Genomic DNA, 16,549 nt, shown 5'->3' with positions numbered 1-16,549 from the left:
TCCCCGCCAGGCCATCTGCTAAAGGGCCTTGACTCCACCTTAGAACCATGGAGTTGGAAGGAGCCATACAGGCTCTCGTCCAACCCCCAGATCAGTGCAGAATCAGCCGCGTCTGTCCGGCAGCTGCTTGAAGACTGCGAGGGTAAGAGCCCCCCCCCCTCATCCTGGCCTAGTTCCCACAAAAAACACGCCTCCATCTGTACACGCTATGTTGTAGAGTACTAAAATTGGGAAGAAGAGAAAGAAGAAGACTGCAGTTTTATACGCCGCCCTTCTCTGTGAATCAGAGACTCAGAGCGGGTCACAATCTCCTTTATCTTCCTCCCCCACAACAGACACCCTGTGAGGTGGGTGGGGCTGAGAGGGCTCTCATAGCAGCTGCCCTTTCAAGGACAACCTCTGCCAGAGCTATGGCTGACCCAAGGTCATTCCAGCAGGTGCAAGTGGAGGAGAGGGGAATCAAACCCCATTCTCCCAAATAAGAGCGCTATGGCTGCCCCAAGGCCATTCCAGCAGCTGCAAGTGGAGGAATGGGGAATCAAACCCGGTTCTCCCAGATAAGAGTCCACACACCTAACCACTACACCAAACTGGCTCTCTGTCATAGCCATGGCTGACACAAGGCCATTCCAGCAGGTGCAAGTGGAGGAGTGGGGAATCAAACCCGGTTCTCCCAGATAAGAGTCCATGCACTTAACACCACTATACCAAACTGACTCTCTGGCATGTGTCTTCTTCCAACCAGCTCACAACCTCAATTCTGACAGTGGGGAAAACTGAGGAACGGGGGACTCTTCCCCACCTACTGCCCCATAAGCTCCCTGTAAACCTTTTAAACAGTAAGCGGTCACTTCCTGAAAGGCACTGGTGGTGCTGGACTGTCAGCGAGGGCGTATCCTGCTTTTGCAAGTATCCCTGTCCCTCAGCACTGGAACAGGAAAAGAAGACTCTGCTGGGCTTCTGAAATTGTCCATTCTCCAAAGAAATAAAATCTAATGCAACAGATGCCATAAGATGTGCCTCTGAATCACAACAGTGCAGGGTTTTTTAAAAAGCCCCTTGCAGTTAAATGCAATATCTCTGGATGGATCCTGGACTCTTTGGTTTATCTGGGGTAAACTGCTAGTCACGTCCTGGTACCTACAGAGATCTGAAGGCCTAAACAACAAATGGGGCGGGGAGGGAGGGGTTTCTTACCCTGAGAGCTCCCCCTCCCATTTTTCCACTGGAGAATTAGAATTTTTGAGAAGTGCTAAAAGAACTCAGGGGAAATATTATTTTGTAGAATGTTTTCTTAGACAAGGATTTAATCAAACCCACTATGAATAATAGGAAGATTTTTATGTAAGTCAGACAACCTATGGTCTTAGATAAGGAAGTGGGGGCCCACAAGGAACACGTAGGAGAGAAGGAATCCCCACCTCCGTCCGCCAGCTGACTCTCATTCCCCCCTTATATATTCCTTTCTGGTCCTTTAGCAAGATCTTCAGGAAGAGGAGGGTGACAGAGATGGTGAGGGGTCTGGAGACCAAGTCCTATGAAGAAAGGCTGAAGGAGCTGGGCTTGTTTAGCCTGGAGAGGAGGTGGCTGAGAGGGGATATAATCACCATCTTCAAGTCCTTGAAGGGCTGCCATATAGAGGATGGTTTGGAATTGTTTTCTGTGGCCCCAGAAGGTAGGACCAGAACCAACGGTTGAAATTAAATCAAAAGAGTTTCTGGCTCAACATTAGGAAGAACTTCCTGACCGTTAGAGCGGTTCCTCAGTGGAACAGGTTTCCTCAGGAGGTTGTGGGCTCTCCTTCCTTTGAGATTTTTAAACAGAGGCTGGATGGCCATCTGACAGCAATGCAGATCATGTGAATTTGGGGCGCGGGGTGGTATTTGCGAATTTCCTGCATTTGCAAGGGTTGGACTAGATGACCCTGGAGATCCCTTCCAACTCTATGATTCTATGAGAAGAAAATGGCTTTCTGGCAGCGGTGGAAACACAGGTGGCCCATCCGCTGGTTCTTTCAATTTGGCTGCGCTGCCCTATGCTGCCTTCCTCAGGAAGAGCTTACATTCCCCACCTGGACCACTGGGGAATATTGCATACGCTTTAATTTCTCCCAATTCTTCCCTTTTCTCCACCAGCCTCCCCATTTTTTCCCCTCCACTGCTCCAAATGTTGTATCTCTGGCACGCTCTATACAGAGATGGATGCTCTATACACAGAGATGTGCAGTCACAAAGGTGGCATTTACCTGGAAGGCATCCCCCTCAAAATTCTGCACTGTGGAACAGCTGCAACCTGTATGGGTGAGGGCAGGTGCTCACTTTCACACTGTGCACCAGAGAAAGGGAGGGGGAAAAGGGTCAGGACAGGAAAGCCCCAAGGTCTTTGCTACCCTCGTCTGACCCCTGAAAAGCTGCCATCAGCCTCCTCTTGGGGACGGCCAGGTGAGGGGGGTCACCCTATTGGACATCTGGTCTACCAGCTTCATTGTGGTCTTCTGCAACTGAAAGCAGCTCTTGGGGGGGGGGGGCTTTCCCAGTCCCCCTGCAAAATGGAGACAGGATGTTCCGTGCTCTGTTGGAGGGTCACCCTATCGGACATCTGCTCTACCAGCTTCGTTGTGGTCTTCTGCAACTGAAAGCAGCTCTCAGGTGGGGAAGGGGCTTTCCCAGCCCCACTGCAAAATGGAGGCAGGGTCTTCCGTGCTCTGCTGGCTGCCAGTAAAAGAAACTCCTTTGATTTTTTTTTTTAAAGAGAGAAAGCCACATGGAGGAAGGAAAGCCTTCCTAGATCAAAGCATCTGCCTTGGCCAAAGTTTATGTTTCTAAGAAAAACTTCAACAGTACCTAAATGATGTTGCTTAATCCTTGGGAGGGATGATCTGGGCTTCCTCCTCCGGAGTGCCAAAATGCTCTGTGCAACACATTCCACCCACCCCCCAACACACACATGTGACTGGCCCCCCCCCTTGCCTAGGAAAACTGCAAACAGAGGAAATGGAGTGATTACACAGGAAGGGCAACTGTGTACAAAGCCCTTCCCAAACTAGGAGTATGCAAAACTATTCTCCAAAATACTGAGCTGATGTGGTGCAGTGGCTAAGAGCCTCAGACTAGTATCTGGGAGACCAAGGTTTGACTCCACATTCTTGCCATGGAAGCTTGCTGGTTGACCATGGGCCAGTCACAGGCTCTCAGTCTAACCTATCTCACAGGATTGTTGTTACCAGGATAAAATGGAGCAGAGGAGAATGAAGAACTCCTGCTATGGAAGCTCACTGCGTGACCGTGGGCCAGTTCCAGATTCTCAGCCCAACCTACCTCTCACTTTTTCACCCAAAGGGTGATTAACATGTGGAATTCTGCCACAGGAGGTGGCGGCGGCTACAAGCATAGCCAGCTTCAAGAGGGGATTGGATAAAAATATGGAGCAGAGGTCCATCAGTGGCTATTAGCTACTGTGTGTGTGTATGTATACATATATAATTTTTTGGCCACTGTGTAGCACAGAGTGTTGGACTGTATCGGCCATTGGCCTGATCCAACATGGCTTCTCTTATGTTCTTATGTGACACAGAGTGCTGGACTGGATGGGCCATTGGCCTGATCCAACATGGCTTCTCTTATGTTCTTATGTGACAGAGTGCTGGACTGGATGGGCCATTGGCCTGATCCAACATGGCTTCTCTTATGTTCTCACAGGGTTACTGCCAGTGTTCCATCTAAGCTGAGTTAGCGTGAGCTAGCTCACAGTTTTTTAGCCTCTGGCTCATACATTTTTTGTCTTAGCTCAGGAAAAATGGCCCCAGGGCAAAGTAATTTATGGAGTCGCTCACCACTTTAATGCCGGTAGCTCACAAAGTAGAATTTTTGCTCACAAGACTGCAACTTAGAGGGAGCATTGGTTACTGCGAGGATAACATGGAGGCGAGGATGATGTTAATCAGAACTGGGTCCCCACCGGGGAGACAGCGAGGATGTTAAATAAATAATTTAATGTCATGCGGACAGATCAAGTCTGTGTTAGTCTGTCTGCAATGAGCAGGGGACTCACAAAAGCTCACACCCTACCACAAATTTTGTTAATCCTTAAGCTGCTACTAGACTCTTTCTCTTTTCTAATGTCATCCAGTTATGGATTTTTTCCCCTCTCCTGGTGATGTAATGCAGTTATTTTTTCATCTTCCCAAAGCAGCCATACCAATACAACCCCCTCCCACACGAGAGGATTTCTCTGCTCTTGCCCACCGCCTGGATGGCTTCAGGTCCTTCTGTGGGTCAGTGTGGGAAAGGAGTTAAAGTAAACCCCAATAATTTGGGGCCGGGCGTAGTTCCAGTCCTGGGAGGTGACTTCCTTGTGCTTCAAAGCAGGCAGATCTCTCTGGAATTGCCACACATTCTCCAGCCCGGGGCATTCTAGGAAATTTCTAGTAGCTATTAGCAAAACAAATATTTGTTGGCTCTTTTGGTTGTTGCTTCAATAGCACGGAACAACCCACTGACTTCAGACTTTTTCCAACAGCTGGTCAGAGCTTCCTGCTACTTGCCACCAGGCCTTGAGTTCAGCAAGAGCTCACAGGAGCACAGCTCCTGAACCTTTCTGAGGGTTTCCCCTCCTCCTCCCCACCTACCTTGTCCATGGAATAGTAGGTGCAGCTGTATAACAACCCCTGGATTAGGAGAGTGGGCAGCCAGCCAGCCACCGGGAGCTTTGCCACACCCCCAGCAACCCTCATTAACCCCTGGAGAAGTCTGCGCCACCCTTTCTCCATTTCTTATGTGATGTTGGGTGGCGGGTGGCTTGCTGGCCTTTTGACTGTGGGGCAGACAATGAGAGCCCTAGGTGAGAGAGGCCTGCTTGGGCTGGCTGGATATCTAGGCAGCCCAAGTAGGCCTCACTTGCCCAGGGCTCTCCTTTCTTGGCATCTGGTTGCTTTTTACTGGTGGGGGGCAGCATATGCTAATGAGTTATGGTAATGAGCTCCACCACTTATTTTTCTACAAAATGACCCCTGCTTGTCACCAAGTATCTCAGACTCTGGCACAGATAAATAGAGCATGCACAGGAACAGGAAGTCCTCTCCTTTCTGGACTTGAACCCAAAACTTCAAAGCAACAACCCACAGAACCAACCTTGGGAGCCTTCCTTCCCTCCACACACTCCACCAAACAGCACCTCCCTCCTTTTTCACTAGAAGCTGCTTTTGCAACATGGAGAGGCCCAGACTCCGGACACACATTTACACCTAGACAAGGAAGGAATAGGTCTGAACTCACTGGCAGCGCAAAGCATACTGGAGGGAGGCCCTCGCCTGGCAAGTCCGATCTCAGAAACTAAGCAGGGTTAACTGTGGTTAGTACTTGGATGGGAGACTCCCTTGAAATGCCTAATCGGGAGGTCAGGGGCAGGCTCTATTCCGCCACCTGTGTGAATATCCTCCAAGCCCCCAATAGGGATCAGTCACCATAGGTCACCATAACACACACACAAATACAAATTAACCCCACCAAAAAAAAAAAAACCAGGAGGGAAGAAAGACCCAAAGTCTTCCCAAGTCCTGCACCCTGAATCACACAGCTCAAAATGGCAGCAATAGATATCTTGATGCTGATTACACACAGTGCCTTGGAAACGGTGCAAGATTATAACACTTGGCCCATTCAGTCCTGGAAAGCCATTCTTCCATGGTCTCCATTTGAGTGTGTTTAGCAAATAGCTCTTAAAAAGTGGAAATTCCTCTTCTTCCTTCAATGAAAGAACCCACCTTCAGTGCACGCATAACTGACTGGGAACTAGCGAAACTGCCCGCAAGAAGAGCTTTGCAGATTGGGGAAGCCACAGGCGTTGGTTATGCCCGGCTCCTCCTGCCCTGCTGGCAGCAGGGAACAAGCCAAGCCCCTGGAGATCAACACCCTCTGCTGTTCTCCTTTTCCCACTGCTGGGGGGCCCACAACAACCTCCTCCCGGATTGAGCCTTGTGATTCAGCTGTGAGAGAGATGCAATCCACTCCTGACAACCGCTACCGTATGCCCATCACCATCTGGTATACCGCCACTGGCTAAGCAGGCTCCGTTAAACCACTCCTGTCCTCCACAAATTCATCTCGTCCCTTTTAAAAAAACAAACATCTAAGTTAGCAGCCATCGCTTGCACCAGTGAACTCCATAAATTATCAGCTGCAGGAAAGTAAATGAAAAACTAGAATGTATTTTTCTTTATAGAGAGGCTTTTGGGGGGAAAAGATTTAATGCACATAAGCTTTTCCCCCTTTCCCTTTCCTTTCTTTCAAACGACAAAACAAGCCAAGGATTAGAGGCAAGAGAGCATTAGTGTTTCTCGAAGAGGAACAGGCCATTTATGAGATCTCAAGATGCTGCCTGGTCTTGTACAGGCACTTCTCCAAACAGTAATATCGCTACCAAACGACAGAAGGCCTCAACCGGGTCCTCCGAAATGGATGCCAGGAAACAAGCAGCTTTCCTAGGGTTGCCTTTTAGTGACAAATGGATTAAAGCGCTTAAACCCATTTCCTTTGCTTAATAGTGTCAAAATCCACTGTTAAGATGGTTTCAAAGCAGGGACCGCTGTTGCTTCTCCTTGTCAACGCTCTGGGAGAACAACATGAGAAACAGTCGCTCTGGCTAGTTTCCCTCCTTTGCTGAAAGTGAAGTCAAAGAAAACAGAACGGCCCATCTTTCAGCAACATTCACTGCTTCCAGGGGCCTTTGAAATCACCCCACCAAAAGAAGGCATTCCGTTTATGAAGAAGACTGCAGATTTATACCCCACCCTTCTCTTTGAATCAGAGTCTCAGAGTGGCTTACAATCTCCTATATCTCCTCCCCCCACAATAGACACCCTGTGGTGGGTGGGGCTGAGAGAGCTCTCCCAGAAGCTGTCCTTTCAAGGATAACTCTGCAATTGCTATGGCTGACCCAAGGCCATTCCAGCAGGTGCAAGTGGAGGAGTGGGGAATCAAACCCGGTTCTCTAAGATAAGGGTCCACACATTTAACTACTGTACCAAACTGGCTCTTATGCTTAGTCCACAATTGTGATCGCTCATTAAAACAGAAAGGATAAGAGTCTCGTGGTGAGATGATGTTTCCCACACTTCTAGTTAACTGCAGGCAGGCTTCCTTCCCCCCAGCTCTGGATAAGTACAGCACACTACATACACCCGCCTTCAATTTCACCGTTCCTTTGAGTCACAGAAAGAATTCCCAGCTGGCAGAAGAGTCCAATCCTGGGTGTTTCTGCGCTATTTGGGGCAAGCAGACTGAGAGCCAAGCTGAACAGTACCGATGCAGAGATGTAATTCACAGTCTCAAGGGGGGAGGGAGGGGGAGTCATTCTGAACACACAGTTGCCTTCTACGGAGCCAAAACACATCCACCTTGCCCACTCTTAAGTGGTCCATCTAGTCCATCCTCCCGTCTCACACAAAGGCCAACCAGTTCCTCTGGAGGGCCAACCACAGGACGCAGAGGCTGAGGCCTTCCCTGATGTTGCCTCCAGGCTCCGGGGATTCAGAGACACTAAGAATGAAGAGCTTCCCTTTAGTCACCACAGCTAACAACCACTGAGAGACCTATCCTCCATGATGCTGTCAGTATCATGCTAAATCAGGGGTGGCCAAACTTGCTTATTGTAAGAGCCACCGAGAATAATCCTCAGATGTTTGAGAGCCAGAAGACATGACCGTCAGATGGGGAGGGACGGTGGCTCAGTGGTAGAGCATCTGCTTGGGAAGCAGAAGGTCCCAGGTTCAATCCCCGGCATCTCCAAAAAAGGGTCCAGGCAAAAAGGTGTGAAAAACCTCAGCTTGAGACCCCGGAGAGCCGCTGCCAGTCTGAGTAGACAATACTGACTTTGATGGACCAAGGGTCTGATTCAGTATAAGGCAGCTTCATATGTTCGTATGATGTCTGAGAGCTGCGAGACAGGAAGGAAAGCAAACTGATGGCGGAAGAGAGAGGTGGCAAGAAAGCAACTTTACATGCATTCTCCAAGCCGCCGGCTGGCTTGGCTTGGAGAAAAGATTTAAAGAAATAAAAACATTCTCCAAGCCAGCTGATGGGGTGGTGGGGCCTTCAAGAGCCACACAATATGTACGGAAGAGCCACATGTGGCTCCCGAGCCACAGTTTGGCCACTCCTGTGGTAGATGGACTGGAGATGTGACTCAGAATAAGGCAGCTCAAAGTTAATTGTGAACCAGACAGCACGGATTTACACTTTCGCAACATTGGCTCCACTCACGCAGGTTGTTAGTTCCTGCTGCATTTTAATTGCGAAGAGCTGCTTGTTGAGTTCTGGGCCAAGAGCCTGTGTCTAAACACGACTCTAGCCCAGTTCAGCAGATGCCACAGCTGGGAACCTCTGTGAAAGCTGCAGGAACTAGTTGTGCAAGAGGCGTGATGAACCTCAAAACAAAAAGGCAAGTCCTCATTTATCAAGAGCTCGAAGAGCTCAAAGGACCACGATGCCATGATGCGTCTGCACATTCCAGGAACTCCGTGACCTGCGCCTGTTAACAGGTTGACACCCTGGGAATCTAAAGTCTTGTCGCCGCTGAGCTGAAGAGGACTCAAGAATAAGGAAGCAACGCAAACAGACTTCTTGGCCATATAAAGGGGATAGGAGGAATTGTGTGCAGCAAACAAGCTGCTGAATCTTTCAACTCCATCTTCAACTGCATCTTTCGACATGCTCTTTGAAGGACAAGAATAGGATCCAGCCTCCCCACCCCACTCCCTAAGATTAGCACTTGAAATCCCCTAAAGTAACCTCAATACAAAATGCTTTATTGCTAGAGCATTTGTAAAGTTCTAACTCTTTTATCACACTGCATACCCCCAAGGAGCTTAATGCTAAAAATCAACAAAGACAAAGAAGGGGGGGGGGGGGGAGAGAAGACGCTGCCAGCAGCACGAACATGAAATGAGGGAGGAAGGGAAGGAGAAGGAAACTCCCTTAATTTGGGAGTCTCAGAGCAGCTTGCAATCTCCTTCCCTTCCTCTCCCTACAACTCTGTGAGGTAGGTGGGGCTGAGAGAGCTCTGAGAGAACTGCTCTTGAGAGAACAGCTCTGAAAGAACTCTGGCTGATTTGAGGTCACCCAACTGGCTGCATGTTTGGTGTAGTGGTTAAGTGTGCGGACTCTTATCTGGGAGAACCGGGTTTGATTCCCCACTCCTCCACTTGCACCTGCTGGAATGGCCTTGGGTCAGCCATAGCTCTTGTAGGAGTTGTCCTTGAAAGGGCAGCTGCTGTGAGAGCCCTCTCCAGCCCCACCCACCTCACAGGGTGTTTGTTGTGGGGGAGGAAGGTAAAGCAGATTGTGAGCCGCTCTGAGACTCTTCGGAGTGGAGGGCGGGATATAAATCCAATATCTTCTTCTTCTTCTGCATGGGGGGAGGGAGAGGAGTGGGGAATCAAACCCTGTTCTCGAGATTAGAGCCTGCTGCTCTTAACCACTACATCAAACTGGCTCTGGACCAACTTAAACTGAAGTAAAAATCAACATTTCACAGAATCCGTCAATTTGCCTGACGAAGAACTCTTTGAACCCTGAAAATAACCAGACCATGACAGTCAAATCACAGAACAAAGTTGGTCTTAAAGCTTCTACCCAGAATTAAGCTTTATTGGTCTTAAAGGTGCCTCTGGACTCGAACTTTGTTCTGCTGCTTTAGACCAACAAGGCTAGCCACTAGAATCTGTAGTCAGACCACAGTTTGGCTGCTGGGGCTGAGACCTGAGCCAGAGAATTTCCTCCTCCATGACAGCAATGGCAAACCGCCTCTGCTTGTCTCTTGCGTGATAAACCATAGTCAGGGCTTTTTTCTGGGGGAATGTGGCGGAACGGAGTTCCAGAACCTGTTTGTGGAAACAAAATTCTCAAAATAATGTTTAAAAGTTCACAAAGGGCATCCGCGTGTTTCTCCTCCATTTCCCTCTTGAGAGTTCCGGCACCTCATTTCCCAGAAAAAAAAGCACTGTGAAGAAGAAGATATTGGATTTATAGCCCGCCCTCCACTCCAAAGAGTCTCAGAGCAGCTCACAATCTCCTTTACCTTCCTCCCCCCCACAACAGACACCCTGTGAAGTAGATGAAGATATTGGATTTATATCCCGCCCTCCACTCTGGAGAGTCTCAGAGCGGCTCACAATCTCCTTTACCGTTCATCCCCAACAACAGACACCCTGTGAAGTAGATGAAGATATTGGATTTATATCCCGCCCTCCACTCCGAAGAGTCTCAGAGCGGCTCACAATCTCCTTTACCTTCCTCCCCCACAACAGACACCCTGTGAGGTAGGTGGGGCTGGAGAGGGCTCTCCCAGCAGCTGCCCTTTCAAGGACAACCTCTGCCAGAGCTATGGCTGACCCAAGGCCATTCCAGCAGGTGCAAGTGAAGGAGTGGGGAATCAAACCCGGTTCTCCCAGATAAGAGTCCGCACACTTAACCACTACACCAAACTAGCTCTCCAAACTGTGGAATGCTGCTCCTCTCTTCGGCTTCTTGTAGGCATCCGAGTTGTGGATGCCTCATTCTACTAGTTACATTCTCCATCCCACTGACAAAACGAAGGTTACTCCAACCCGTTCTGCCATTCCTCCAGTTCTGATTAATGCTTGCACCAAAGAAGCCAGAGTGAAAGTTGCAGACACAAGCACAAATCGAAGATTAATTAGTTTGCAATTCAAATTGACTCATGTTGTTTTCGAGCATCACTCATAGGGTAAACAAGTTTTATAACAGGAACTTAAAAGCTCAGCTCCCCGTTTGGGGGAATTTGACTGAAGACAGAAAACCTCACAACCGCAGCCAATTAAGGGTGCAACACACTGGGAACATCTAGTACAATTCTCCTTTCAAAGCGGTTTATGTGCCGAGTATGCCACAGCCTACAAACATAGGAATATGAACACGTGTCACCTGCAGCTGTTCTCCAATTCTGGAAACTGTGAGTGCATACAGAACAGAATAAAAACAGGAATCTGGCACACGTTAAAGATTTAAATAGTTTATTCCAGCATAAGATTTCTTGGCCCTGACCTGGCTAGCCCAATCTCATCAGATCTCAGAAGCTAAGCAGTGTGAAGAGAGTGAGACATCGGACAGGTACAATGCCATAGACTCCACCCTCCAAACCAGCCATTTCCTCCTGGGGAACCACAGTTGCCAATCTCCAGGTGAGGGCTGGAGATCACTAAGAATTACAACTGCTCTCCAAAGATGCAGAGATCAGCTCCCTTTAAGGTGTGTGTGTGGGGGGGAGGGGAGTGAATGCCTTCACTTGGGTGGGAAGACAACTAGGATGGGGGGGGGGGGCGCTCGTCGACAGCCTCTTTCTCAAGCCTGTTGTATTTTTTTTTATTTTTTTTATTTATCTGGGATTTATATCCCGCCCTTCCCACCGAGTGGCTCAGGGCGGCTTACCGCATATGTAAAACTAGCATAAAAATAAATTACACTTTAAAATTAACATTTCATATTAAATAATTAAAATCCAACATTTGTTATAAATATACATATCGTTAAAAATCAGACAGCGGTCGTGAAGCTACACTCTATTCAAATTCAAATACTGATTCGGTATACCGTCTTCAGCATTTTCACAATAGCCTCCTTCCTAGCATAAAATATAATTTGCAATAGTATCTTTGCATGCATTTCCTCCTAATTATTTCATTGATTTCAACAGATTTAGACTGAAAATAACGGCATAGGACTGAACGGTGTGTGTAATCACAAAGGTAGATTTTTACAAAAATTGGAAATGTGTGATTGTAAAGCTCAGGCTTTAAGACGCCACAGGATTCGCAGATATGGTAAGCCTCGGCCTGGACTGTATTACTTCCAGATTCAAAATGGAATGCTCTTTCATATTTGAAAATAAACCACCAATAGAGGAAAGCAGTGCAGTGGCTATTCTCTGGGTGGGAGACCTCCAATGGGATGCAAGGCAAGCAAGGGCAAAACACCTCCAAAAGTCTCTTGCCATGAAAACCTCATGGAGTCACTGTAAGTCAGCAGTGATTGGGCAGCACTTCCCACCACCAAGGTTTCCTGAGTCAGAGCGGACTTCATCAGATGCATGGCCAGTTTCAGGTGGACCCCCATGTTGGTCTGCAGTAGGAGAGCTAGGTTCCAGTCCAGTAGAGAGAGCCAGTTTGGTGTAGTGGTTAAGTCTACGGACTCTTATCTGGGAGAACCAAGTTTGATTCCCCACTCCTCCACTTGCAGCTGCTGGAATGGCCTTGGGACAGCCATAGTGGTTAAGTGAGCAGACTCTTATCTGGGAGAACAGGGTTTGATTCTCCACTCCTCCACTTGCACCTGCTGGAATGGCCTTGGGGCAGCCCTAGTGGTTAAGTGCGCGGACTCTTATCTGGGAGAACCGGGTTTGATTCCCCCCTCCTCCACTTACACCTGCTGGAATGGCCTTGGGTCAGCCATAGCTCTGGCAGAGGTTGTCCTTGAAAGGGCAGCTGCTGGGAGAGCCCTCTCAGCCTCACCCACCTCACAGGGTGTCTGTTGTGGCAGGGGGGAAGGTAAAGGACACTGTGAACCCCTCTGAGACTCTTTGGAGTGGAGGGCAGGATATAAATCCAATATCTTCATCTACCTCACGGTGTCTGTTGTGGGCAGGGGGGAGGAAGGGAAAGGAGATTGTGAGCCGCTCTGAGATTCTTCAGAGTGGAAGGCGGGATATAAATCCAATATCTTCATCTACCTCACAGGGTGTCTGTTGTGGGGGAGGAAGGTAAAGGAGATTGTGAGCCCCTCTGAGATTCTTTGGAGTGGAGGGCAGGATATAAATCCAATATCTCCACCTACCTCACAGGGTGTCTGTTGTGGGGGGAGGAAGGTAAAGGAGATTGTGAGCCGCTCTGAGACTCTTCGGAGTGGAAGGCGGGATATAAATCCAATATCCTCATCTTCTTCTTCTTCAGTAGCCCCTTAAAGAAGGGAGCACTGACTCTGAAAAGCTTATACCTTGGAAATCTTGGTTGGTCTTTAACGTGTGACTGGGACCTGAATCTATGCATTAGGTCAATGCTTTTGAATTCACCACAGAAACCCAGGGATGGGGTATTGAGATGTCTCAAACTGAGACCACTTTAAATCATTGTCTAACAATTCAGAGAGGTTCAGGGATACTCTCAACTGTGGTTAGGCAAAGTAGGATTAACATCTTGTGCAAGATAGGGTGATACAGTAGAAAGTTACAGAAGTACAGCTGAACTGATTACTATCTGTAAGATGAGAGAGAGGTATTAGCACCTACAATGGATGAGAAATCTCAGGTTCTTATTAAGACCTGAGGGGTAAATCGTCTGGAACTTGTTAATGAATTCTAATTCAGCAAGTTTGTGTTGGATTCTTCCTTTGAAGTCCTTTATCAGGAACAATGCTCTGATGAAGCCAGCTCTAACATACAAAAGCTCAGGCTGGACCTCTTTAAGGTGTCACTGTTTTATTTTGTTGCTACAGACTAACACAGCTAGTGAGAGCCAGTTTGGTGTAGTTGTCAGGAGTGTGGACTCTAATCTGGGAGAACTCTGTTTGAATTCCCACTTCTTGGGTCAGTCACAGTTCTCCCAGAGCTGCTCTCTCAAGAGCAGTTCTCAAAAGAGGTCTCTCAGCCCCACCTGCCTCACAGGGTGTCTGTTGTGGGGAAAGGGAGGGAAAGGAGGTTGTAAGCTCTCTGAGGCTCTGAGTGAACGGCAGGGTATAAATCCAGTCTCCTCTTCTACTGTAGAACAGACAATTCCACCTTTTTCATAGTGATATCCTTTAGGCCAAAGACATAGCCCAAAGAATGTTCTTTAGACTTGCACAAGAACTCAATCTTGATGTCACTATCTCTAACAAAAGATGGATGGAGTTGGTGCAATCGCATGAAACCTTCAGAAACTTCCAGAAGTACTCAGAAAACAAAGTTGCCAGAAAGTCTGCAACCCAGATTCTGTGAGGAAAGCAGAAAATTGCCAGTCTGATTGGGAATAAAATCTAACAGTGTTGCTAAAGATGCCAACTCCAGTTTATGAAATTCCTGGAGATTTGGGTGCAGTGCTTGGGGAAGGCAGAGTTTGGGGAGGAGAGAGAGATGGGGGGGGGGGCTCTGTCCTCCAAGCTGTGATTTCTTCCATAGGAACTGACCTCTAAAGTGTAAAGATCAGTTCTAATTCTGGGAGGCCCCACCTGGAGGATGGCAACCCTACCCAGTCCCTAGGGACTGGGCCTGCTTTGGAGGCAGACTGAGAGCTAGAAATAGATCCACAGAACCTAGAAAGCCAAAGGATAAAACTTGACTGAAAGACAGGCAAACAACAAATGAATCCAAGAACCCAAGAGAAGGCTTAGAGGGGAACAAGAAAAGGCAGCAGGGGCCGACTTAAATTTTACAGAATGAATTCATCTCAAATCAGCCAGTTATTTGCTTGCTGGCTTCTAGCTTTAATTTACACATCTGGCCAACTCTCCTAAATTTCCTCACTATGCTTCAGCAGCACACGTTTCTTCATGCCTCTGGGCCCTGTGCCATGGGGATGGGGTGCACAGCTTAAGCCTCCCTACTCTAAGACCTGTAATATTATGCAGAATATGACCTGCCCAACATCACCCAAAGAGTTTCATAGCTGAATGGGGATTTCAACACAGGCCTTCATTGCACAGAACCAAAACACTGTTCTCTGTTCAGCAACACCCCTCCTTCCATCATGCACACATTACAGGAGGACTTTTTAATTAATTACTTTAAATGTATCTTTCCACCTGGTGTGTGTGGCTGTGTGGTGTGTGTACTATTAATAAACTCAATAGTAAATATACAGTTACACACAAAAGTGTGTGTGACTGTATATCTACGACTGAGTTTTTAAATGTTGTCATATCAGTTCCTTTAATCTCTTTAGGTAGTTTACATTAAACACAACAGCGTGTATGTGTCTGTACATGTTTATATATACATTTAAAAATGGGGGGGAGGGGGTTGTGAACCTTTTAATCTTCCACGGCATTCTGTTGCTGATTTGTTCTCACACCACAAAACTTCAAAGAGAGGATCCAATGCAAAATTACTGGATTAGAATTAATTAACAAATTCAATAGTATTTACCCCTCAGGTCTTAGCAGAGACCTGGAATTCTTTTGCACTAAACGTGCCAGTATCTTCCATATCTTTCTGCTAACATTCTATTCTTTGTTAGGGCTGACTTACCTATCTGTTCACAGCTGGGAGCAGCCTTCACCCACCCAGATAAAACGGATGACTCCTTATTAAACCGGCCTGTCTTTCCCCTCTGCCTTTCTGTTGTGAATAAAAAAGCATTCCCCTAATGTATATACAATTCAATGAGCTAATAAAGTGAGCTCTGACTCACAGAGTTTATTAAACTGAAATAATTTATTTTGTCCTAAAGGTGCCATTGAACTCCTGTTTTATTCTTCTGCAGTAGACTAACCCATCCGAAATTGTATTGGTGTGCTAGGCTGTGTGTGTTTGTTTTCCAGATAAGTGGTACTTTAAAAATCCTATTTGCATTTCTAGGGTGCATATGTGCACTCGTGCATGTAATTTGAGAGTTTGGGGGTGTCATAACCCAGCCTTGGGAATCTATAACACGATGGAAGGGCAGAATATAAATGCTTTTTAACAAGTCACAATAATAAGACTAAATGCATTTCCCTCCAAAGTTTTACAAGGGAGATATCATTGAGTTCCTTTAGGCGACAGACTCTCTTCCTGTGGAGCGAATATTCCCGACTCAGTTCAGCACATATTGCTTGATTGTTCCTTTTATCATAATCTCCGTAAAGATTTATTTTGCAAGCTTTCTTTCTCCCCAGATTTGTCTATTCTGCCACCCTGTTGTCATTTACTGAACGATACTGAGGGGGAGGTTAGCGAGGCGGTGGCAAAAGGTTTTGGCTGACATCCTTAAATTTAAATCTGACCATGTATGAATCCATCTGCAAGCTCGGTTTCATTTTGATTTTATCTCCAATGTTTTAAATTTTTATATTCTGTGCATTTTTATTTGCAACTGTTATGCCATTAAAGGCTTGGTAGGGTAAGTCACAATAAATATCCCTGCAACAGACTAATGCAGTACAAGCCCATATTTTCTCAAGAATACAGTCCCACAGCACAAAACGCATAAAACAGCATTGCATATGATCGAAACGCTACTGAGATGCATTAATACGGCCGAAAAGCAGACACCACACACGTGCACCATATGTCGACACAAGGATGCCCCCCCCCGACCCAAGGGCCCCCCACAGCCCCTCCCCAATCCTGCAGCTCCTCCCCTCAAGCACCCCCCCTCCCAGCCCCTTACCCAGCTTGACGACAGAGTCAGCCAAGCACCGGTCCCACTTCCTGCCCAGCTCGCCCTCCGACGCCATCTTGACCACCTACACCCTTTCCTTCCCCGCCTCCGGGAGCTGTCACTCAAGGCCTTCCACCCGCCCCTTACGGACGGAACCCTCGCGAGACGTGCTGCTGCTGCTGAAAGTCTAAGAGAACGGCTCTC

The 16,549-nt window shown here is 47.6% G+C and overlaps 1 protein-coding gene across 2 annotated transcripts in view; it reads right to left on the bottom strand.

Moving 5' to 3' along the window:
• Positions 1 to 16,549, bottom strand: part of MICOS10 (mitochondrial contact site and cristae organizing system subunit 10) — a 424,103-nt gene extending 407,554 nt beyond the window's left edge. Inside the window, exon 1 of one of the 2 annotated variants that reach the window (XM_060258746.1) lies at positions 16,355 to 16,549. In XM_060258746.1, coding sequence (XP_060114729.1) covers positions 16,355 to 16,421 — 67 coding nt within the window. In that variant the 5' untranslated portion in view covers positions 16,422 to 16,549. The remainder of the gene's footprint in view (positions 1 to 16,354) is intronic. The other variant, XM_060258747.1, reaches the window with a different exon arrangement.

Source organism: Heteronotia binoei, chromosome 18 (genome assembly GCF_032191835.1).
Source record: "Heteronotia binoei isolate CCM8104 ecotype False Entrance Well chromosome 18, APGP_CSIRO_Hbin_v1, whole genome shotgun sequence".
In the NCBI taxonomy this organism is placed as follows: domain Eukaryota; kingdom Metazoa; phylum Chordata; class Lepidosauria; order Squamata; family Gekkonidae; genus Heteronotia; species Heteronotia binoei.
The sequence above is the reverse complement of the archived record's forward strand: the minus strand, read 5'-3'. Positions and strand labels throughout refer to the sequence as shown.